At 43.0% G+C, this 24,761-nt stretch overlaps 1 protein-coding gene across 6 annotated transcripts in view; it reads right to left on the bottom strand.

Annotated features, from left to right (window-relative positions):
* LOC141148245 (transmembrane protease serine 9-like) overlaps positions 1-24,761 on the bottom strand; it is a 437,906-nt gene that overhangs the window by 243,099 nt on the left and 170,046 nt on the right. For all 6 annotated transcript variants that reach the window (XM_073635506.1, XM_073635509.1, XM_073635508.1 and 3 more), the window contains 2 exons: positions 24,254-24,411; positions 20,940-21,144 (listed from right to left, as the gene is read on the bottom strand). In XM_073635506.1, the coding sequence (XP_073491607.1) occupies positions 20,940-21,144; positions 24,254-24,411 (363 nt within the window). The remainder of the gene's footprint in view (positions 1-20,939; positions 21,145-24,253; positions 24,412-24,761) is intronic.

The following is a 24,761-nucleotide window of genomic DNA, read 5'->3' on the forward strand; positions in this document are numbered from 1 at the left end:
GGGAGCAGTGAGCGACCGCTAGATCGGAACCGGTCCCTTGGTGCCCCATGGCCAGTATGAACTTTTGGTTTTACCGGTCAATATCTCCGGAACCGTAGGTCACAAGAGTTGGGGGGTTCATAGAGGCCCCCTAGCTGTAGGCCAAATTTGAGTTCTCTGGAACGAAAGGTACCCAAAATAACTTTTCTGAAACCACCATGCATGCTTTGTGTCGACCTAACTTTCAAACTCAAGCATTTTCTGGGCTCCAGGAAAGTCATCTTCCGAACCGTTTGAGCTAGGAGTCCAATTTTTGGATATGTTGTAGATCTAGATCCCATGAGTCGGCACACAAAATTTTGGGATCCGGAGATACGAGCCCTCAAAGTCATCCGACCGGTAGACGCCAGAACCTAAGTCCGAATTTTCTGGGTAGCAGAACCGGTTTTACCACCCTAGGGGTACCCCTAGGAACCCCAAATTTGGATCACATGTAATGCATCGTCTCCCCTAGAAGGGTGTCAAGTTTGGTGTTCCTAGCCCCAATAGCCGAGGAAATATCATCCCCCCAAGTTGACCAAGTTTACCATAGACTCCAATGTTAAACGTGTGGTTTCTACCAGTTGACCTTTTGGGGTACCACTGGCCCGCTATAGGTTCCCTGAACCCCAAACTTGGCCAGTGAGTACCCGAAGAGCATCCCCACAGCCTCCCGGTGTCAGTGTATTTTTAAGACCCATAGAACCGGAGAGCGCTGTGCATGTCTTTGTCGGTGCTGTGTGAGGGGGCCACCGGTCCTCGAAAGTTGAGGGGAGTGCCATACAGTGGAAAAGGCTTGACATATTGTAATGAGACCCCCCTGAGCTTTCTACGGTTAACCGGATCCGAGCTACACCATTTGAAAGTGCCATTTTCTGGTTACCGGGAGGTTCTGGTTGGGGTACCAGGCCCCGGTTTGGTGTGGGGGTACCCATAGAGTGCTTCTACATCTCTCCCAAGTTTTGTAATTTTGTGACCCATGGTCAGGGAGCACGGGTACTGTGAAGACGGTCAACATTGTGGCCCCGGTAAAGGGTCCCCGAACCTCCAAATTTTTATGAGGTGTAGCTGTGATATTTGGGAAAAAGGGGTGAAAGTTTGGTGTCGCTAGCCCATTTGGTCGTCGAATGGTTGAGCGATAAGTGAAATATGCCACAATTTGGCCTGGTTTCCCCATAGACTCCTATGTTAAGCGAGGGGCCTAGTTTGGGGAGTCAGTACCGGCTTTCCTTCGGTTCCCTGGACCCGAAATTTCTTGCACGTGTAGCTATAATTCTCACCTACAAGCGTTCTAAGGTTGGTGTGATTTGACTTGGTGGGTCCCTGGAAACAGGAGCTCAAAGTTGCCCCAAAATCGGCAGTTTTTCCCCTAGGCGACAAAGGGGTGCCGTCTTTGGGAGACGGTTACGGGCCAACCGTAGGGTCTAGGAACCTCACATTTGAGGGGGGTGCCATATGGTGGAAAAGGCTTGACATATTATAATGAGACCCCCCGGAGCTTTCTACAGGTAACTGGATCTGAGCTACACCATTTAAAATTTCCCTTTTCCAGTTACCGGAAGGTTCTGGTTGGGATACCAGACCCCGGTTTGGTGTGGGGATACCCTTAGAGTGCTTCTACATCACCCCCAAGTTTTGTAATTTTGTGACCCATGGTCAGGGAGCACCAGTACCGTGAATACGGTCAACATTGTGGCCCCGGTATATCCCCGGTAAAGGGTCCCCAAAGCTCCAAATTTTTATGAGGTATAGCTGTGATATCTGGAAAAAAGAGATGCAAGCTTGGTGTCGCTAGCCCATTCGGTCGTCGAATGGTTGGGCGATAAGTGAAATTCGCCACAATTTGGCCTGATTTTCCTATAGACTCCCATGTTAAGCGAGTGGCCTATTTTGGGGAGTCGGTACCGGCCTTCCTTTTGTTCCCTGGACCGGAAATTTTTTCCACTTGTAGCCATGGCTCCCCCCCTACAAGTGTGCCAAGTTTGGTGAGATTTGACTAGGTGGGTCCCCAGAAACCAGAGCTCAAAATCGCCCGTTTTTTCCCCCAGGCGGAAAAATGAAGCGAGGGGCCCATTTTGGGTAGTCGTTACTGGCTGCCCTTCGCTTCCCTGGACCCGAAATTTCTTCCACATGCAGCCATGGGTCGTCCCTATAGGTGTGCCAGGTTTTGTGGGTTTTAACTGAGTGGGTCCCCAGATACAGGAGCTCAAAGTATCTCCCGAGCCTCTCCTACACTGTTTTCTCTTGCATCCGACGAACTGCGCATGTGCAGTCTTACGTCACGCCAGCTGATCGGGAAATCAGCTGGTGTGACGTAGTGTAGGAGGCATTATTCGACGGGAGGCACTCATCGATACTACAGGGGGCTTTTTCAGCATAAAAATGTGCTGAAAAAGTCGGCTTATACTCGAGTATATACGGTATGTATTTTTTTTAAATGTCCCCCATGTAGTGTTTACAATATAAAATGAAGCTCAGTCTGCAATACACACCTCTTTTTTTGGTGTTTTCCCCTTCACAAGATGTTTTCAGTCTTCTGATATAATTGGAGACCAACCTCATTCTATTAGGTAGACTGACACAATATTGTGAATGAAGTGCATCATCACAGCACCCTTCATTCACATGGGAAAAATGTAGAGAGGGGTGCTGATGTTGTCATGTCTGCATAATTAACCACTTAAGGACTGAGCCTCTTTTTGACATCTGTTTACAAGTTAAAATCATTTTTTTTTGCTAGAAAATTACTTAGAACCACCAAACATTATATAGATTTTTTTCAGACACCCTAGAGAATAAAATGGTGGTCGTTGCAATACTCTATGTTGCACCATATTTGTGCAGCGGTCTTACAAGCGCAATTTTTTGGGAAAAAATACACTTTTTTTAATTAAAAAATAAGACAATAGTAAAGTTAGCCCATTTTTTTCTATATTTGAAAGATAATGTTACTCCGAGTAAATCGATACCCAACATGTCACGCTTCAAAATTGCACCCGCTCGTGGAATGGTGACAAACTTTTGCACTTAAAAATCTTCATAGGCGACGTTTAAAAATTTCCACAGGTTACCAGTTTTGAGTTACAGAGGTGGTCTAGTACTAGAATTATTGCTCTCGCTCTAACGATCGTGGCAATGCCTCACATGTGTGGTTTGAACACCGTCATATGCGGGCGTGACTTACGTATGCGTTTTACTTCTGCATGTGAATTCAGGGGGGCGGGGTGCTTTAAAAAAAAAAGTTTTCTTATTTATTTTACTTTTTATTTTTTATTTTAATACTGTCTTAAAAAAAAAAAAAAAAATTGGGTCACTTTTATTCTTATTACAGGGAATGTAAACATCCCTTGTAATAGAAAAAAAGCATGACAGGACCTCTTTAATGTGAGATCTGGGGTCAAAAACACCTCAGACCTCATATTTACACTAAAATGCAATAAAAATAAATAAATACATAAATGTCTTTTTTTTTTTTTTTTAAATCCCCTTAAAGACCATTGGGCAGAAGTGATGTTTGACGTCGCTTCCGTCATCCATGTTATGGAGCCGAGTGGGGGCCATCATTCCCTCACTCGGCTCCAGGCCTCTCAGGGGTAAAGATCGGATTGGTGGCTTCAGTAAGTGGTGGAGACGACCGGAGCGTGGCGAGGGGGTGCCCTCGATAAAAGTGATCTTGCGGCAAATCCGCTGCAGAGACTGCATCAAAGTACTGATGTGCAGCTACGGCAAGTGGTTAAAAACTGCCCACCACCAGGAGAAGATCTGAAGGGAAAGAGGACCCTACACATTATGTGGTTGGCCTGAAGACATGTGAAAAAGAGAAGGTTGAAAAAAATGTATATAAAATATTGCTGGAAGGGAACTCCAGGGGCGAAAGAATGCAGAGTCAAAGGGGGAGCCTGAAACCAGTAGTTAGACTTCAAAATTAGCATCATTGAAGTTGATTATCCTCAACCTTTTATGCAAAACTGTGTCAAAAATATCCAACAACTAGAGGAAATAATCAAAAGAATCTATCATCTTTTTTCTATATGGACGTGCTCTGATTAATGGAAATAATCATACCAAAGTAAGCTAAGGTTTCCAGAAACATTATATATAAGGCTCAGTTCACAAAGCTACCACACCAGGAAAAGGATACCTGTTTTTGAAAAAAATGAGTTAATTTCAGTTGAGTCTATTGAAGTTTGAAAAATGAATGTCCCTGCAAGAATATTGCTTCTTTCCTTTAAAGTGTTACTAAACCCACAACAGTAAAATCAGTTTGTATATGCAGCATAGGATGCTTGTTATACTCACTGTGCAACTTAAGGGGTTAATCCTCTGCATTGTGTAAAAAAGGCTGTTTTATCCTGTATGCACAGATCCTCCCCCTCCTGCAATGTCTAGCTTGGGAAGGCCAGCTAATACACAGGCAGAGTAGCCAACCTGCACATGCTCAGTTGTGTCCTTTATTCTGAAGAGAACAGTTACTTGTTCTCAGAGATAGCCAGGTCACATGATGTTGACATCACACATGTGGGCGTGTATACACGCTGTACTGAAAATCTCCTCCTACCTGAACTCTCAGCACTTGAGAAACTCTGCAGTTTACCATGTATTCGTGGTATACAGATCAGCGAAAAAGGTATAAAGTGGCAATATATTAACGTAAAAAGAAGATTTATAAGCTGTGGGCGCTGTGGGGGGGATGAACTATTTTCATATTACTGGGTTAGTAGTATATTACAGCATGGTGTTAAATGACATATGAGAAGGGGGGTGTACCAATGGTTTCATATCTTGTATTGTGCATTATTTTATGTAATTGAATAAAATGTTGAATTGTATCAATAGTGTGGATTGAGACACTTTTGGTACCTTTAAAAAGCCCCAATTACCATACCTAGATTTGTAACTACTAACAGGGCCATCTTTAATATTGACTGGACCCTGGGCAAACATTTTTTTGGGCTCCCTCTTCCTAGAAATTTCGCTCTCCACCTGCTCTGAGACATACGATAAATAGCAGCTAGACTCAAAATTAGTTTACTGAATCAGGCAGCAATTGCGAATGGTTGCCAGAGGATACAGTGTATAATTACCGCTCACTGACTGGCTGCTAGAGGTTATAGCACACATTATGGCTCACTGTTTATTGTCTAGAGGTTACAGCACATGACTTCTGCTTGTTGATTGGTTGCTAGAGATTGCTGTACATCAATACTGCCAGTGCTCACTGATTGATTGCTAGAGGCTACTGGACATCTATACCACTCACTAATTGGTCGCTAGAGGTTACTGCATATCGTTACCGCTCAATGATTGGTTGAAAGAGGTTAGGGCACAGCATTACTGCTCACTAATTGGTTGCTAAAGGTTACAGCACATCATCTCCTCACTGCCTGCACACCATGGACTGGGGAGGGGAAGGGACCCATTAATAGACAGAAAACTCCTAGGAATCCTGGGATCAGTGGCAATGCTGGGGGGGTGATCAGTGGCAGTGATGGGGGGGATGGGATTAGTTAGGAGGCAGTACACTGACAAATTCTGAATCATGTAGAGCAAAACTGGAAATCTTTGACAAGTATATAGTGGGGAATTCTACCAACGTAATGGAGAATTTACAATGACCACCAATGTGAGGGGGAATTTGCACTGACAAATAGAAAAGAGGGATTTCTACACTGACACCATATTTACATATTAATACCACCACTATTTACATGTAAATGCAGGTTATTTACATGTAAACACAGGGTGTGCAGGTGAGTCATCTGTACATGGCAATAGAGCTGAGCTGAGCAGCAGCAACAGAACTTTACACTGAGATATCGGGACACAGCATGGGACTAAAACTTCAAGGGATAAGGGAATTTAAACTGGGATAGTTGGCAAGTATGAGGCAGCTGCTTTGGGTCCCACAAAAATGATCCTTTTGTCCTGCCTTAAAAACGGTCCTGACTACTAATAATGGGCATGTGAGCACCTTGATTTGATTATTGAAGTCCACCTATTCCTTCTATAATATATCCTAGATATCACCACTCCTCCCAGTCCATCCAGATAGTGTTTTGCTTTCCTCTATTAAGGTTGCTTTGCCTTATAAGCAAGGAAGCTCAGACCTCTGTGGTGTATCAATGTGCTTTTACTAAACAAAAGTGCTTTACATACAAAACTATTTAAATTATAGAAATACAATACAAGACTGCTAGATATATCTGTAACAAGCAAAATGCCTAGCAAATAAGCAGAAACTTTGGTCTATACACAGTAAAATTACACTTAAAGTTATTGTAAAGTCTCTTTTTTTCCCTATAAAAATAACAAACATGTTACAGTTACCTCCTCTTCTCGGGTCTGTCTTTGCTCCTCCTGGCCCCTCCCACCTGTTCAGTGCCCCCACAGCAAGCAGCTCACCCGAGCTGAGTCACAGCTCCCTGTGTCTGAAACACTTGTGCACATAGCTGGACAATGAGGGGCCTCAGGTAAGTGTTAGGGGGGCTAAGGGGAGCTACTGCACACAGAAGGCTTTTTATCCTAATGCATTAAGATTAAAAACCTTCTGCCTTTACAACCCATTTAATAGTTACTTAACTCAGGTTACAGTGGGTTCTCCGTAGGCAAAAAGAACCCCAGGCTTTTATAAGCAGTTGCTGGAGATCAGGCAAAAGCGTCTTCAGGTATAGCTTCTTCTGGCTGATACAGACCTTCCTTGGTGTTAAGTAATTATGAAGTCCTCATTGTCAACTTATGACTGACAACCTTTTATTTGGAAATTTACCATCCCCACATAGGTGTGGCCCCTTTCCCAAAACTGAGTTTCAACTAGAGAAATATTCCCAATTCGACCTCAAGGTCACACTATGGTATCATATATGTCATAGGTCATATATGTCAGGTTGTCAAGCTATTGTTGACCAAGGTTATAGAACAATAGATTGAGCTAACTGTCAACTGAAATACAACAATGGTATCTAAGCTCCCATTGTCTCCAGTGGCATTTGTTTGAGAAGTATCCACTCACTCAAAAGTAACCTGATTTCTGTTTCTATAACAAACTACTAAACATATTGCTCCATGTACACTAAAGTCTAAGTAAAAAATCATAAAACATACATACAGTATCTTCCCAAAGTGAGTACACCCCTCACATTTTTGTAAATATTTTATTATATCTTTTCATGTGACAACACTGAAGAAACCACTAATTCGGGGTACTTTGTCGCAGTAAGTGGGCTTTGCACTATATGACCATATAGTGTGACCAAACCCCCGTATTTTTGAACATGTTTAGGTGTTCTTAACTAGCCTTGCAGGATAAATGTCATTTTTGTATGTTACATAGTTACATAGTAGGTGAGGTTGAAAAAAGACACAAGTCCATCAAGTCCAACCTATGTGTGTGATTATGTGTCAGTATTACATTATATATCCCTCTATGTTGCGGTCATTCAGGTGATTATCTAATAGTTTCTTGAAGCTATCAATGCTCCCCGCTGAGACCACCGCCTGTGGAAGGGAATTCCACATCCTTGCCGCTCTTACAGTAAAGAACCCTCTACGAAGTTTAAGGTTAAACCTCTTTTCTTCTAATTGTAATGAGCGGCCACGAGTCATAATAAACTCTCTTCTGCGAAAAAGTTTTATCCCTATTGTGGGGTCACCAGTACAGTATTTGTGAATTGAAATGATATCCCCCCTCAAGCGTCTCTTCTCCAGAGAGAATAAGTTCAGTGCTTGCAACCTTTCCTCATAACTAAGATCCTCCAGACCCTTTATTAGCTTTGTTGCCCTTCTTTGTACTCGCTCCATTTTCAGCACATCCTTCCTGAGGACTGGTGCCCAGAACTGGACAGCATACTCCAGGTGCGGCCAGACCAGAGCCTTGTAGAGTGGGAGAATTATCGTTTTATCTCTTGTGTTGATCCCCCTTTTAATGCATGCCAATATTCTGTTTGCTTTATTAGCAGCAGCTTGGCATTGCATGCCATTGCTGAGCCTATCATCTACTAGGACCCCCAGGTCCTTTTCCATCCTAGATTCCCCCAGAGGTTCTCCCCCCAGTGTATAGATTGCATTCATATTTTTGCCACCCAAATGCATTATTTTACATTTTTCTACATTGAACCTCATTTGCCATGTAGTCGCCCACCCCATTAATTTGTTCAGGTCTTTTTGCAAGGTTTCCACATCCTGCGGAGAAGTTATTGCCCTGCTTAGCTTAGTATCGTCTGCAAATACAGAGATTAAACTGTTTATCCCATCCTCCAGATCGTTTATAAACAAATTAAATAGGATTGGTTCCAGCACAGAACCCTGGGGAACCCCAATACCCACCCCTGACCATTCTGAGTACTCCCCATTTATCACCACCCTCTGAACTCGCCCTTGTAGCCAGTTTTCAATCCATGTACTCACCCTATGGTCCATGCCAACGCACCTTATTTTGTACAGTAAACGTTTATGGGGAACTGTGTCAAATGCTTTTGCAAAATCCAGATACACCATGTCTACGGGCCTTCCTTTATCTAGATGGCAACTCACCTCCTCATAGAAGGTTAATAGATTGGTTTGGCAAGAACGATTCTTCATGAATCCATGCTATTACTGCTAATGATTAGGGATGAGCTTCGAGTTCGAGTCGAACTCATGTTCGACTCGAACATTGGCTGTTCGCAAGTTCGCCGAACAGCGAACAATTTGGGGTGTTCGCGGCAAATTCGAATGCCGCAGAACACCCTTTAAAAGTCTATGGGAGAAATCAAAAGTGCTAATTTTAAAGGCTTATATGCAAGTTATTGTCATAAAAAGTGTTTGGGGACCCGGGTCCTGCCCCAGGGGACATGGATCAATGCAAAAAAAAGTTTTAAAAACGTCCGTTTTTTCAGGAGCAGTGATTTTAATAATGCTTAAAGTCAAACAATAAAAGTGTAATATCCCTTTAAATTTCGTACCTGGGGGGTGTCTATAGTATGCCTGTAAAGGGGCGCATGTTTCCCTTGTTTAGAACAGTCTGACAGCAAAATGACATTTCGAAGGAAAAATTCCATTTAAAACTACCCGCGGCTATTGCATTGCCGACACATAGAAGTTCATTGCTAAAAACGGCATGGGAATTCAACACAGGGAAACCCCGAACCAAAATTTTAAAAAAAAATGACGTGGGAGTCCCCCTAAATTCCATACCAGGCCCTTCAGGTCTGGTATGGATATTAAGGGGAACCCCGGCCAAAATTTAAAAAAAAATGACGTGGGGTTGTTCCCCCTAAATTCCATACCAGACCCTTCAGGTCTGGTATGGATTTTAAGGGAACCCCGCGCCAAAAAAAAAAAAAAAAACGGCATGGGGTCCCACCAAAAATCCATACCAGACCCTTATCCGAGCATGCAACCTGGCAGGCCGCAGGAAAAGAGGGGGGGACGAGAGTGCGCCCCCCTCCTGAACCGGTACCAGGCCACATGCCCTCAACATTGGGAGGGTGCTTTGGGGTAGCCCCCCAAAACACCTTGTCCCCATGTTGATGAGGACAAGGGCCTCATCCCCACAACCCTGGCTGGTGGTTGTGGGGGTCTGCGGGCGGGGGGTTATCGGAATCTGGAAGCCCCCTTTAACAAGGGAACCCCCAGATCCTGGCCTCCCCCCTGTGTGAAATGGTAAGGGGGTACTTACCCCTACCATTTCACTAAAAAACTCAAAAATGTTAAAAATGACAAGAGACGGTTTTTGACAATTCCTTTATTTAAATGCTTCTTCTTTCTTCTATCTTCCTTCATCTTCTTCTGGTTCTTCTGGCTCTTCTGGTTCTTCCTCCGGCATTCTCATCCAGCATCTCCTCCGTGGCGTCTTCTATCTTCTTCTCCTCGGGCCGCTCCGCACCCATGGCATGGGGGGAGGCTCCTGCTCTTCTCTTCATCTTCTTCTTCATCCTCTTCTCTTCTTCCTTCTTCTCTTCTTCTCTTCTTCATTTTCTTCTCCGGGCCGCTCCGCATCCTTGTGTGACGGCATCTCCTCGTCTGACGGTTCTTAAATAATGGGGGGCGGGGCCACCCGGTGACCCTGCCCCCTCTGATGCACGGGACATGACGGGACTTCCCTGTGGCATTCCCCGTGACGTCACAGGGAAGTCCCGTCAAGTCACCGTGCGTCAGAGGGGGGCGGGGTCACCGGGTGGCCCCGCCCCTCGTTATTTTAGAACCGTCAGACGAGGAGGCTCCGTCACACAGCGGGAGCCTCCCTCCATGCCAGCATGGGTGCGGAGCGGCCCGGAGAAGAAAATGAAGAAGAGAAGAAGGAAGAAGAGAAGAGGATGAAGAAGAAGATGAAGAGAAGAGCGGGAGCCTCCCCCCATGCCATGAGTGCGGAGCGGCCCGAGGAGAAGAAGATAGAAGACGCCACGGAGGAGATGCTGGATGAGAATGCCGGAGGAAGAACCAGAAGAGCCAGAAGAACCAGAAGAAGAAGAAGAAGATGAAGGAGGATAGAAGAAAGAAGAAGCGTTTAAATAAAGGAATTGTCAAAAACTGTCTCTTGTCATTTTTAACATTTTTGACAGTTTTTTAGTGAAATGGTAGGGGTAAGTACCCCCTTACCATTTCACACAGGGGGTGGGCAAGGATCTGGGGGTCCCCTTGTTAAAGGGGGCTTCCAGATTCCGATAAGCCCTCCGCCCGCAGACCCCCACAACCACCGGCCAGGGTTGTGGGGATGAGGCCCTTGTCCTCATCAACATGGGGACAAGGTGTTTTGGGGGGCTACCCCAAAGCACCCTCCCAATGTTGAGGGCATGTGGCCTGGTACGGTTCAGGAGGGGGGGCCGCACTCTCGTCCCCCCTCCTTTCCTGTGGCCTGCTAGGTTGCGTGCTCGGATAAGGGTCTGGTATGGATTTTTGGGGGGGCCCCACGCGTTTTTTTTTTTTTGGCACGGGGTTCCCCTTAAAATCCATACCAGACCGTATGGAATTTAGGGGGAACCCCACGTCATTTTTTTTTTAAATTTTGGCCGGGGTTTCCCTGTGTTGAATTCCCATGCCATTTTTATCAATGAACTTCTATGTGTATTGTCGGCAATGCAATAGCCGCGGGTAGTTTTAAATGGAATTTTTCCTTCGAAATGTCATTTTGCTGTCAGACTGTTCTAAACACGGGAAACATGCGCCCCTTTACAGGCATACTATAGACACCCCCCAGGTACGAAATTTAAAGGGATATTACACTTTTATTGTTTGACTTTAAGCATTATTGAAATCACTGCTCCTGAAAAAACGTCCGTTTTAAAAAATTTTTTTTGCATTGATCAATGTCCCCTGGGGCAGGACCAAGGTCCCCAAACACTTTTTATGACAATAACTTGCATATAAGCCTTTAAAATTAGCACTTTTGATTATTCATGTTCGTGTCCCATAGACTTTAACGGTGTTCGCGTGTTCGAGCGAACTTTTTTCCTGTTTGCATGTTCTGGTGCGAACCGAACAGGGGGGGTGTTCGGCTCATCCCTACTAATGATATCATTCTTATTACTAAAATCTTGTATATAGTCCCTTATCATCCCCTCCAAGAGTTTACATACTATTGATGTTAGGCTAACTGGTCTGTAATTCCCAGGGATGTATTTTGGGCCCTTTTTAAATATTGGTGCTACATTGGCTTTTCTCCAATCAGCTGGTACCATTCCAGTCAATAGACTGTCTGTAAAAATTAGGAACAACGGTCTGGCAATCACTTGACTGAGTTCCCTAAGTACCCTCGGATGCAAGCCATCTGGTCCCGGTGATTTATTAATGTTACGTTTCTCAAGTCTAATTTTAATTCTGTCCTCTGTTAACCATGGAGGTGTTTCCTGTGTTGTGTCATGAGGATAAACACTGCAGTTTTGGTTACTGAAGCCCCCCGATTCACTCGTGAAGACTGAGGAGAAGAATAAATTCAATTCCTTTCGCCATCTCCCCATCCTTTGTAACCAGATGTCCTTCCTCATTCTTTATGGGGCCAATATGGTCTGTCCTCCCTTTTTTACTGTTTACATACTTAAAGAATTTCTTGGGATTTTTTTGCTCTCCTCCGCTATGTGTCTTTCATGTTCTATCTTAGCCGTCCTAATTGCACCCTTACATTTCTTATTGCATTCTTTACAAAGTCTGAATGCTGAGGATGATCCCTCAAGCTTGTATTTTTTGAAGGCCTTCTCCTTTGCTTTTATATGCATTTTTACATTGGAGTTAAGTCATCCAGGATTTTTGTTCGCTCTTTTAAATTTATTACCCAATGGGATACATTGGCTAATGCCCTTATTTAATATGCTCTTAAAGCAAACCCATCTCTCCTCCGTATTCTTTGTTCCTAATAATTTATCCCAATTTATGCCTTTTAGCAAGGTTTGTAGTTTAGGGAAGTTGGCTCTTTTGAAATTCAGTGTCTTTGTGTTCCCTTCATGTTTCCTATTTGTGTGATTTATACTGAAACTAATTGACCTGTGATCGCTGTTACCTAAATTGCCCCGTATTTCCACATCCATGATCAGGTCTGTAGTGTTGGTAATCAGTAGATCCAGTAATGTTTTATTTCTAGTTGGTGCATCTACCATCTGACCCATAAAATTGTCCTGCAAGACATTAAGGAACTGGCGAGCCTTAAATGAATGCGCGGTTCCCTCCGCCCAGTCTATGTCTGGATAATTAAAATCCCCCATTATGATAACACTTTCCATCCTTGCTGCTAATCCAATTTGTGATAGGAGATCCGTCTCCACTTCCTCCCTCAGGTTAGGGGGCCTATAGCACACTCCCAGTAATATTTTCCCCTTAGCTTCATCCCTTTGGAGCTCTACCCATAAGTATTCCACCTCCTCTCTAGCTCCCTCAGTGATGTCATCTCTCACATTCGCTTGTACATTATTCTTGATATATAGGCATACCCCTCCCCCTTTTTTACCCTCTCTATCCTTGCAGTATAGGGTATACCCTTGAATGTTTGCCAGCCAATCATGAGAGCTGTTGAAACAGATCTCTGAAATTCCCACAAAATCCAAATCCTCCTTGTACAACAGTATCTCTAGTTCACCCATCTTGTCCGCCATGCTCCTGGCATTGGTGAACATGCCACATAGTTTAGACCGGTCGCATATTGTCCTCGTATTGGGTGTTTCAAGATTGCAACTAGGACTTGCTACTATACTCACCTTGTGTTTTTGTGCTTTGGTTAACCTACCACTAATGCCCCTAATACTACCCTCTGGTATATCTTCCGCGCTGGCTATCTCTGTCTCTGGACCCTCCCCCCCATCGCCTAGTTTAAAAACCCCTCTAACTTTTTGGCCATCTTCATTCCCAGCAGATCTGCACCCTCCTCATTTAGGTGCAGTCTGTCCCTTCTATAGTACCGGTTACCGACTGAGAAGTCGGCCCAGTCCTCCAGGAACCCAAACCCCTCCTTACTACACCAGCTCTTCAGCCACTTGTTTACTTCCCTAATCTCCCTCTGCCTTTCTGGTGTGGCTTGATGTACCGGTAGTATTCCTGAGAATACTACCTTTGAGGTCCTTTTCCTCAATTTAGCTCCTAAGTCCCTCAAAATCATTCTTTAGGACACTCCATCTGCCTCTGACTTTGTCATTGGTGCCAACGTGCACCATGACAGCCGGGTCTTCCCCAGCCCCTCCCAGTAATCTGTCCACAAGATCCGTGATGTGCCGAACCCGAGCGCCCGGTAGACAACATACTGTTCGGTGCTTCAGGTCTTGTTTTACAGATTGCCCTCTCTGTCTTTCTAAGAATTGAGTCCCCTACCACCAGAATCTGTCTTTCCTTTCCCTTTGCTGCCCCCCCCCCACTCTCACTGGAGGAGTTCTTCCCCTGGCAGCTAGGAGAGTCCCTCATCTCCAGCAGTGCTAGTCCCTGACTGGTTTCACCAATGTCACTCAATGGAGCGTACTTATTGGGATGCTCCAGTCCTGGATCGGCCTCAATGGCACTTCCCCCACTACCCCTCCTGACTGTCACCCATCTACTCTTTGCTAGTGCCTGCACCTCTTTGTCTCCACCCGCCTCTGTGCTGGCCCCTGCCGGCACCTGCCGTGTACGTTCCTGGCTCTCCTTTAGTATGGAGGGACTTCTCAGTGCTGACAGTTGCTTCCCCAGATTCAGAACCTGGGCTTCCAGGGAAACAATGTGCTTACATTTTGCACAGCAGTATTCGCCCTCGATCGGATGATCAAGGAACGCATACATGCAGCAAGATGTACAAAGAGTTGCCTCTCCACACCCGCCGGGCATCATACCTATTAAATTTAGTGAGGATTTGGGGATTTTATCCTGTCCAAATTACCTAACAGCTAGCTTCCTGGCACTAATACTCAAGACAATACACAGGTACACAACAAGACAATACACATGTACTCGCAGACCTACGTGCAATCACAGAACAGTCGCAGACCTACATGCACTCGCAATACTCAAGTATACAGTACACAATACACAAGTACTAATGATCCACACACACTACTCAGAAAACACTCAGGTACTCACACTACACAAGTACTATGACCCCTGTTATAACCTCCTGTTTTAAACTCTGGTTTTTAACTCACCACTTATACCAGTTCCACTTACACAGAGTTCCACAGCCTCAGACTGAGCACGCTCAGACTGAGTCCTACACCCAGTTATATAGGCACCTGTGAGCAATTAACCACCCCCCTTAATTGATAGACTGAAGGAACCAGAGAAAAAAAATAAAAGCTATTTAAAAAGTGACAGAAAAGGTGATTGAAAAACTAAAAGGAAAAGCCCCAAAAATGCAACCCAGCAAACAAAAAGCAAGACTTGTTCACTCTCCCTCTGGTTTTTAACTCACCACTTATACCAGTTCCACTTACACAGAGTTCCACAGCCTCGGACTGAGCACATGTGTGCGCTGTAATCTGTTTTGTACTGTTTTTGGTCTTATAGCAGCACCATCTTGAATGTAAAGCATTTTAGGGTGTGCCTCCAAGTATGTTTTTGTATATTGTATGGACCCTGACCAGGTCTCTAGGGCTGGAGCACCCCTCCCCCTCTTCATTACCTCTTATTAGTGGCCACCAGTGCATCGGAGGAATCCCTTCAGTTCTCCCACATAGAGGAATTTATCTCCCATGGTTGAGACAAAGGATCTTCCATTCTATTACTAGGGTAGGACCCACTAATTCAGGGTCCTTTGTCGCAGTAAGTGGGCTTAGCACCATATGACCAAATAGTGTGACCAAACCCCTGTATTTTTGAATATGTTTAAGTGTTTTTAACTAGCCTTGCAGGATAAATGTCATTTTTGTATGTGTGCGCTGTAATCTGTTTTGTACTGTTTTTGGTCTTATAGCAGCACCATCTTGAATGTAAAGCATTTTAGGGTGTGCCCCCCAAATATGATTTTGAATACTGAAGAAATGACACTTTGCTACAATGTAAAGTAGCGAGTGTACAGCTTGTATAACAGTGTAAATTTGCTGCTCCCTCAAATACCTCAACACACAGCCATTAATGTCTAAACCTCTGGCAACAACAGTAAGTACATACCTGAATGAAAATGTCCAATTTGGGTTGACTTAGCCATTTTCCCTCCCCAGTGTCATGTGACTCGTTAGTGTTACAAGGTCTCAGGTGTGAATGAGGAGCAGGTGTGTTAAATTTGGTATTATCGCTCTCACTCTCTCATACTGGTCTCTACATAAAGATGGTCTAGGCTATAGGAAAATTGGCAAGACCCTAAAAATGAGCTGAAGCACGGTGGCCAAGACCATACAGTGGTTTAACAGGACAGGTTTAACACCAGAACAGGCCTCGCCATGGTCAACCAATGAAGTTGAGTGTACGTGCTAAGTGTCATATCCAGAGGTTGTCTTTGGGAAATAGACGTATGAGTGCTGCCAGCATTGCTGCAGAGGTTGAAGGGGTGGGGGGTCAGCCTGTCAGTACTCAGACCATACGCCGCACATTGCATGAAATTGGTCTGCATGGCTGTTGTCCCAGAAGCAAGTCTCTTCCAAAGATGATGCCCAAGAAAGCCTGCAAACAGTTTGCTGAAGACAAGCAGACTAAAGACATGGATTCCTGGAATCATGTCCTGTGGTCTGATGAGACCAAGATAAACTTATTTGGTTCAGATGGTGTCAAGCGTGTTTGGCGGCAACCAGGTGAGGAGTACAAAGACAAGTGTGTCTTGCCTACAGTCAAGTGGGTGGGAGTGTCATGGTCTGGGGCTGCATGAGTGATGCGGGCACTGGGGAGCTACAGTTCATTGAGGGAACCATGAATGCCAACATGTACTCTGACATACTGAAGCAGAGCATGATCCCCTCCCTTCGGAGACTGGGCCGCAGGGCAGTATTCCAACATGATAACTACCCCAAACGCACCTCCAAGATGACCATTGCCTTGCTAAAGAAGCTGAGGGTAAAGGTGAGGGACTCGCCAAGCATGTCTCTAGACCTAAACCCTATTGAGCATCTGTGGGGCATCCTCAAACGGAAAGTGGAGGAGCGCAAGGTCTCTAACATCCACCAGCTCGTGATGTCGTCATGGAGGAGTGGAAGAGGACTCCAGTGGCAACCTGTGAAGCTCCGGTGAACTCCATGCCCAAGAGGGTTAAGGCAGTGCTGGAAAATAATGGTGGCCACACAAAATATTGATGCTTTGGGCCTAATTTGGACATTTTCACTTAGGGGTGTACTCACTTTTGTTGCCAGCGGTTTAGACATTAATGGCTGTGTGTTGAGTCATTTTGAGGGGACAGCAAATTTACACTGTTATACAAGCTGTACACTCACTACTTTACATTGTAGCAAATGTATATGTATGTGTATATATATATATATATATATATATATATATATATATATATATTCAAACTTTGGGTGGGTTGCTGCCTTTTCTTTGTCCTTGCTGTTAGACTGGAATAGTGTCAAGGTGGACTCCCTGTTCTCCACAGATATCCAGTCGAAGGGACACGTTCTCCAATGCAAATATGTTTTACTAAATCTTCAAGTCATCAAAATCGTCATGTACATCAATTGCAGCTACTGTATACAGTTTCGAGCACCCCTGCTCTTCCTCAGGTTGTATGGCTTTGTGTGAACATTCTATAAGTGATTCCCTCTTTTATTCAAAAACTGTAGCTGATCAATTCCCACTTATTCCCATGTGTCAAAATGCGACTATCTGAAAATAGAAAATGTAAAAAAGTCGCTAACTGGATCGTCATAAAAATAGGTACAGATCATAGTCCCTATTCATCCCATCTGGATAGAGGGATCGTAACCTGTGGATCCACCAAACCTCTCGCTGCTTAAGTCTCAGTATTCTGTCACCCCCTCTTTTGTCTCGGGGGAACCTCCTCAAGCACCATAAATCTTAAATCTGAGTCCTGGTGTCCTTTCTCCAAGAAATGTCTTGATACTGGCAACCCTGGTTGTTTCAATCTAATGGTGCTGGGATGCTGTGCGATTCGGTCTTTAATCTTTTGAGTGGTTTCACCAACATACAGCAATTTGCATGGGCAGGTCAGAATATAGATCACATAGGAGGATTGGCATGTAAAAAATCCTCTGATCGCAACCTTATCTCCATTTTCAGGATGGACATTCTGGTCATACCGGTCACCTTTAAGTAAAAGCTTACATTGAATGCAACTCAAGCAGGGAAAGCACCCTTTCCTTTTTCTTACCCAGAGGAGTTGCAATGGGTTCTAATGTTGCCCCTCCATATGCCTGTACATTTATGAATGACTTTGAACACAGGTACATCTTTCGGAATTAATTATTCAAAAGCCATTGCTCCACCTGGTGGTGATACATTGATGATGTTTTTGTCATATGGCGGGGCAACATGGAATCGCTACTTGCCTTTGATGTGATGCTGAACGATTTTTCTCATGAGATTCAATTCAAAATCAACATTGGGGGGAAATCGGTTCCATTTTTGGATACCAGGATCTACATTGATAACAATCGGATGGAATCCGATTTGTATATCAAGCCGACTGATAGGAATCAGCTACTATTGTTTGACAGCTTTCATCCCCCTCATGTTTTCCGCTCCATTGTAAGAAGCCAACTATTACGGGTCAGGAGAATAGTTAGTAATGAAACCGTGAGGAATTTAAGAATGAAAGAAATGTGTTCTAAGTTTCAGGAACGAGGATATCCCAATTACATTATTTCACAAGAAGTAAAAAAGATAGAGCAGGAGGAGATAGGTATAGCTCCAGTGAGACATAGACCACAGACAAGACGATTACTGTTTTTGATACAATTTCACAGCTATAGCGAGCAGGTTTTTAGAGTCATCAAGAAACATTGGTCCCTTTTAAAATGCTTCCATCCACAGATTGAGGTCTTTCAACAAACACCATTTAAAGCCTTTAGAACAGTGGTTCTCAACTCCAGTCCTCAGGACCCACTAACAGGCCAGATTTTAAGTATTACCTTGGGGAGATGCAGACTAGAATACTGCAATCACTGAGCAGCAAATGAGATTACCTGTGATGTATTTCAGTTATCTTGCAAACCTGGCCTGTTAGGCTCGATTCACACCTATGCATGTTGCTTTTGAGCGTTTTTGGAGGTTTTTTTTTCATGCTTGCCGCGTTTTTGAGCCGCGTTTTTGCCGCGTTTTTGCCGCGATTTTGCCGCGATTTTGCCGCGATTTGCGTTTTGCGTTTTTTTTTTTTTTTTTTTCATTTTTTTTTACAGTCTTACAAAAAAATTACAAAAAAAAAAAAAAATAAAAAAAAAAAAAAAAAAACGGCAAAAACGCACCAAAAACGCATCAAAAACGCTGCAAAAAAGGTGCACTTGCGTTTTTGATGCTTGTCCATTGAAAACCATTACATGCAAAACGCTGCATTTTGCATGAGAAAAAGTCCCCGACCCTTTCCAAAAACGCGGAGATACAAAAAAGCATTGATGTGAACATGTTCCATAGGAACCCATGTTAAAAAATTCCCGTGCATTTCTGCAAAATGCAAAATGCATCAAAAAACGCGCTAGTGTGAATGGGGCCTTAGTGGGTCCTGAGGACAGGAGTTAAGAACCACTGATTTAGAAGGAATAAAAAGCTGCGAGACGCACTGGTGAGATCAGAATATACACCAAGGAAAAAATATCTAAAATGACATTTCTGGGTAAGAAAAGGAAAGGGTGCTTTCCCTGCTTGAGTTGCATTCAATGTAAGCTTGTAATTAAAGGTGACCAGTATGTCCATCCTGAAAATAGAGATAAGGTTGCGATCAGAGGATTTTTTACATGCCAATCCTCCTATGTGATCTATATTCTGACCTGCCAATGCAAATTGCTGTATGTTGGTGAAACCACTCAAAAGATTAAAGACCGAATCGCACAGCATCGCAGCACCATTAGATTGAAACAACCAGGGTTGCTAGTATCAAGACATTTCTTGGAGAAAGGACACCAGGACTCAGATTTAAGATTTATGGTGCTTGAGGAGGTTCCCCGAGACAAAAGAGGGGGTGACAGAATACTGAGACTTAAGCAGCGAGAGGTTTGGTGGATCCACAGGTTACAATCCCTTTATCCAGATGGGATGAATAGGGACTATGATCTGTACCTATTTTTATGACGATCCAGTTAGCGACTTTTTTACATTTTCTATTTTCAGATAGTCGCATCTTAACACATGGGAATAAGTGGGAATTGATCAGCAGGATGAAAATCCTATGAAGTCCTGATTGGAATCTGTAGACTACATGTCTATTGCACCTTTATGCAATTTTTTCACTTAAGATACTTTTATCTAGATGATGAATGAAAATATGTTTATTTAGAATTATTGATGTTTTGATTGTGACACTATGAGTTGAAAGATTTGTTTTATCTCTTTCTAAATCTATTTGGCTTGTGCAGGCATTTGCTTGCCTAGGTAGGAAACAAATTTGAACAGATATGGGGTTAATGTCTTTCTCCCAGTGCTTCTCATTCTGGAAGCATGGGACACACCTGTGGGGTAACACCCACCTGTGCTAGAGTTTTTGAATAAAAGAGGGAATCACTTATAGAATGTTCACACAAAGCCATACAGCCTGAGGAAGAGCAGGGGTGCTCGCAACTGTATACAGTAGCTACAATTGATGTACATGACGATTTTGATGACTTGAAGATTTAGTAAAACATATTTGCATTGGAGAACATGTCCCTTTGTCTATGTTTATATATATACAATTTTTGTTCTTAACTTTAAAAATCCTTTAACCACTTGCCTACTGGAAACTTTCTCCCCCTTCCCGCCTAGGCCAATTTTCAGCTTTCAGCACTGTCACACTTTGAATGACAATTGATCAGTCATGCAACAAATGTACCCAAATTACATTTTTATCATAATTTTAGATAGCTAGAGCTTTCTTTTAATGGTTTTTAATCGGGAGTAGGGTGTTTATTTTTTGCTAAACAAATACAAATATTTTGAAAAAAAAAGTTTTACATTCCCCGTACTTTCAACAAAACTAGAATTCTTTTTTTGTTTATTGGGAATAGAAGAGTAGAGCATGCTCACTTTGTAAAGTAGATTTTTTTACTTAGCTCAGCGAATGAGGGAAAGCTGTGCTGACTTCAGTCATCCAATCATGTCCGAGCTAAAACCAATTTAAAGAAAAACAAATTCCTTTCAACATGATTGGGTATTCTTCACAAAGTGAATGTCTTCTACTATTTTAGAAAATTAACATTTCCATTATTTTAGTGTCAGCAGAAAGAGAAGTTGGGACCAGGAACATTCAGTGATTATGTGAAAGGCTGGGGGGGGGGGGTCACTCCATTGTCTATATCAGTTATGATGATGCATCATCCAGTTTTTTGTGATGATAAAGTAACACTACCTTTACCTTTTAGATGTCATATTTGGTAATTCAACACTGGTGTATGAATAGGCAGTGCTTTTGGTAGAGCTGGAATTACCTCCACATGGACTCGTTGGTGCAGGGATATTTGAGACATAATTGAATGTAACATTCAGGTAGGTGCTGATCCAGGCTTGGTAGGCCGTCACCAATGTGTACACCCCACTGAAGTTGGGTTCTGCACAGCCCATTCTCCAACTCACAACTCCAACCTGGTACCATACGCCCTGGACTTTACACACCAGAGGTCCTCCTGAGTCACCCTGTAAGACAATAATGATCATCAGCTGCACCAATCTTCAGGATGAATCAAGAAAATATTTCAGTCTTGGCTTTTCCATGAATGTGTAATCAAACAAACTAGTTTGGCACTGGGAATGGAATTGGCAATGCGCACAAACTTTAAGAAGTCACAACCAAGTCAAGTTTTATTTGCTTAAAGCACTCACCCACCCTGTCATTCATCCTTCTGATTGCAGATCAATGGCATTTTCACATCTAACAAACTTACAGATGTATCACATGATTGGTCCCCTGCCCCGCTTTGTGGTTCCTCTTACCAATTTCTACATCCCTACAGGGTACAGTAGTGATGGTCAGCAGATGAAACCACAGTGCATGGTGGGGGATACATGGGCTGCATGTGAAGATTCTACAGGCTGATGTTGCTCCTGAGCGAAACAAAGTTTGGAGAAAAGCTTTTTGACATTTTTTTTACTTAGTGATAGTATCAAAGAAATTAAGTGGGGAGGGAGAAATGAGGTGTGGGATAGCGGTATATGTAAATAGGGAATAAAACATAGAGTGTTTCTAGCCATTTTGTGCATCATGTTGAGTTATTCACTTTAAGGTTATTACAGAGGACAAGGGGGTACTATACAAACATAATATAACTGGGTACTAACATTTATAGGTAAAGTTGATCTAGGGAAAATCCGATTGCCTCTCGGGGGATCAGGAAGGAATTTTTTTCTCTGCTGGAACAAATTGGATCATGCTCTGCTGGGGTTTTTCACCTTCCTCTGGATCAACTTTGGGTGAAGGATTGTGTATATGGGATTGTTTTTTTTTTGTGCTTGAACTAGATGGAGTTGTGTATTTTTTCAACCTGACTAACTATGTAACTATGTAACTATATACAGTCAGGTCCATAAATATTGGGACATTGACACAATTCTAATCTTTTTGGTTCTATACACCACCACAAAGGATTTGAAATGAAACGAATAAGATATGCTTTAACTGCAGACTTTCAGCTTTAATTTGAGGGTATTTACATCCAAATCAGGTGAACGGTGTAGGAATTACAACAGTTTGTAGATGTGTCTCCCACTTTTTAAGGGACCAAAAGTAATGGGACAATTGGCTGCTCAGCTGTTCCATGGCCAAGTGTGTGTTATTCCCTCATTATCCCATTTACAAGGAGCAGATAAAAGGTCCAGAGTTCATTTCAAGTGTGCTATTTGCATTTGGAATCTGTTGCTGTCAACTCTCAATATGAGATTCAAAGAGCTGTCACTATCAGTGAAGCAAGCCATCATTAGGCTGAAAAAACAAAACAAACCCATCAGAGAGATAGCAAAAACATTAGGTGTGGCCAAATCAACTGTTTGGAACATCCTTTAAAAAAAAAGAACGCACCAGTGAGCTCAGCAACACAAAAAGACCCGGAAGACCACGGAAAACAACTGTGGTGGATGACCGAAGAATTCTTTCCCTGGTGAAGAAAACACCCTTCACGACAGTTGGCCAGATCAAGAACACTCTCCAGGAGGTAGGTGTATGTGTGTCAAAGTCAACAATCAAGAGAAGACTTCACCAGAGTGAATACAGAGAGTTCACCACAAGATGTAAACCATTGGTGAGCCTCAAAAACAGGAAGGCCAGATTAGAGTTTGCCAAACAACATCTAAAAAAGCAATTGGAGTTCTGGAACAACATCCTATGAACAGATGAGGCAAGATCAACTTGTACCAGAGTGATGGGAAGAGAAGAGTATGGAGAAGGAAAGGAACTGCTCATGATCCAAAGCATACCACCTCATCAGTGAAGCATGGTTGTGGTAGTGTCATGGCGTGGGCATGTATGACTGCCAATGGAACTGGTTCTCTTGTATTTATTGATGATGTGACTGCTCACAAAAGCAGCAGGATGAATTCTGAAGTGTTTCAGGCAATATTATCTGCTCATATTCAGCAAATTGCTTCAGAACTCATTGGACGGCACTTCACAGTGCAGATGGACAATGACCCAAAGCATACTGCGAAAGCAACCAAAGAGTTTTTTAAGGGAAAGAAGTGGAATGTTATGCAATGGCCAAGTCAATCACCTGACCTGAATCCGATTGAGCATGCATTTCACTTGCTGAAGACAAAACTGAAGGGAAAATGCCTCAAGAACAAGCAGGAACTACAGTTGCAGTAGAGGCCTGGCAGAGCATCACCAGGGATGACACCCAGCATCTGGTGATGTCTATGCGTTCCAGACTTCAGGCTGTAATTGACTGCAAAGGATTTGCAACCAAGTATTAAAAAGTGAAAGTTTGATGGATGATTGTTAATCTGTCCCATTACTTTTGGTCCCTTAAAAAGTGGGAGGCACATATACAAACTGTTGTAATTCATTCACCGTTCACCTGATTTGGATGTAAATACCCTCAAATAAATCTGAAAGTCTGCAGTTAAAACACATTTTATTTGTTTCATGTCAAATCCATTGTGGTGGTGTATAGAGCCAAAAAGAGTAGAATTGTGTCGATGTCCCAATATTTATGGACCTGACTGTACAGTATATTAGAACTGAACTCAAGCTAAAACTACTTTAGTATCAGGGGTCAATTTATTACAACATTCATGCAAGTGTAATGAATAATTCTTATAATGTTTATAATGTATGTAATAGTTTCTTCGCTGCCTTCTTGTTCCTTGTTAGTGAATTTAAACTCATAACATTTGATCCTAAGAGGAAAAAAAAGCTTAAGAACATTTGCCCATAAGAGTTAATAGACTAAGAACAAAGGGCCAGCAGGGGAAACACTATGTGGAAGACTTATGCACTGTGTGTGTGCCTATCAAAAAAATTGGGAAAATGGCCGAATGATTAGGTGTCTGGCTGAATGAATAGGTGTTTGGAAGAATGAACTTCCAGCTGCAGAGTGACGTGAAATGTTTAGCAGTGGTATTATTACCACTGATAAATGTGATAGCGTCCTCCTTGTTGTTATTAGTTAAAAGAGCAGACAAGAATAACCTATTATTTAAAAAAAAAAAAAAAATAGACAGTATCATTTTAACTGATGTCATGCATTGCTTCTGCTTCCCCTAAAGAGATCCTAAAGGTGAGCCATGCTGGAATGATCTTGGTGTCACTCACCTGGCAGGAGTCCTTTCCCCCTTCCTTGTAGCCGGCACAAATCTGATCATACTGGATGCTGTAGGCACTTCCCGCATTGTGATACATATCTTGACATGTATAGCGGTCTATTAGGGGAACCATGACCTCTTGGAGGGCCCTGTCTAAAACTATACTCCCTGGTGATAAAACATAGACAAGAAGATGATTAAAGGTCATTCTTGGCAAAGCTATATATAGACTGATCACCTTTATGCTTCATTCACACATGTGCATTGTGGGATTGCACTCAAAATTGTTTCTTGTGACACACAAAAAATGTGCATCTTTTTACAAAAGCACTGCAGTGTCATTACTTTTAATGGTACCCCAATGAACCTTAGTAAAGTGAATAAAAAATAAAGCAAAAAAATCCACGCTATGAAAGTTCCATGCATTTTGGTGTGGTGCTATTTAAAATAAAAATTAGTCAATGCACAGTATGTAAGCAGTTTTGTTAGGCCAAAAACTAATAGGGAGAGACCAGGCA

Source organism: Aquarana catesbeiana, linkage group LG06, assembly GCF_042186555.1.
Source record: "Aquarana catesbeiana isolate 2022-GZ linkage group LG06, ASM4218655v1, whole genome shotgun sequence".
NCBI lineage: Eukaryota > Metazoa > Chordata > Amphibia > Anura > Ranidae > Aquarana > Aquarana catesbeiana.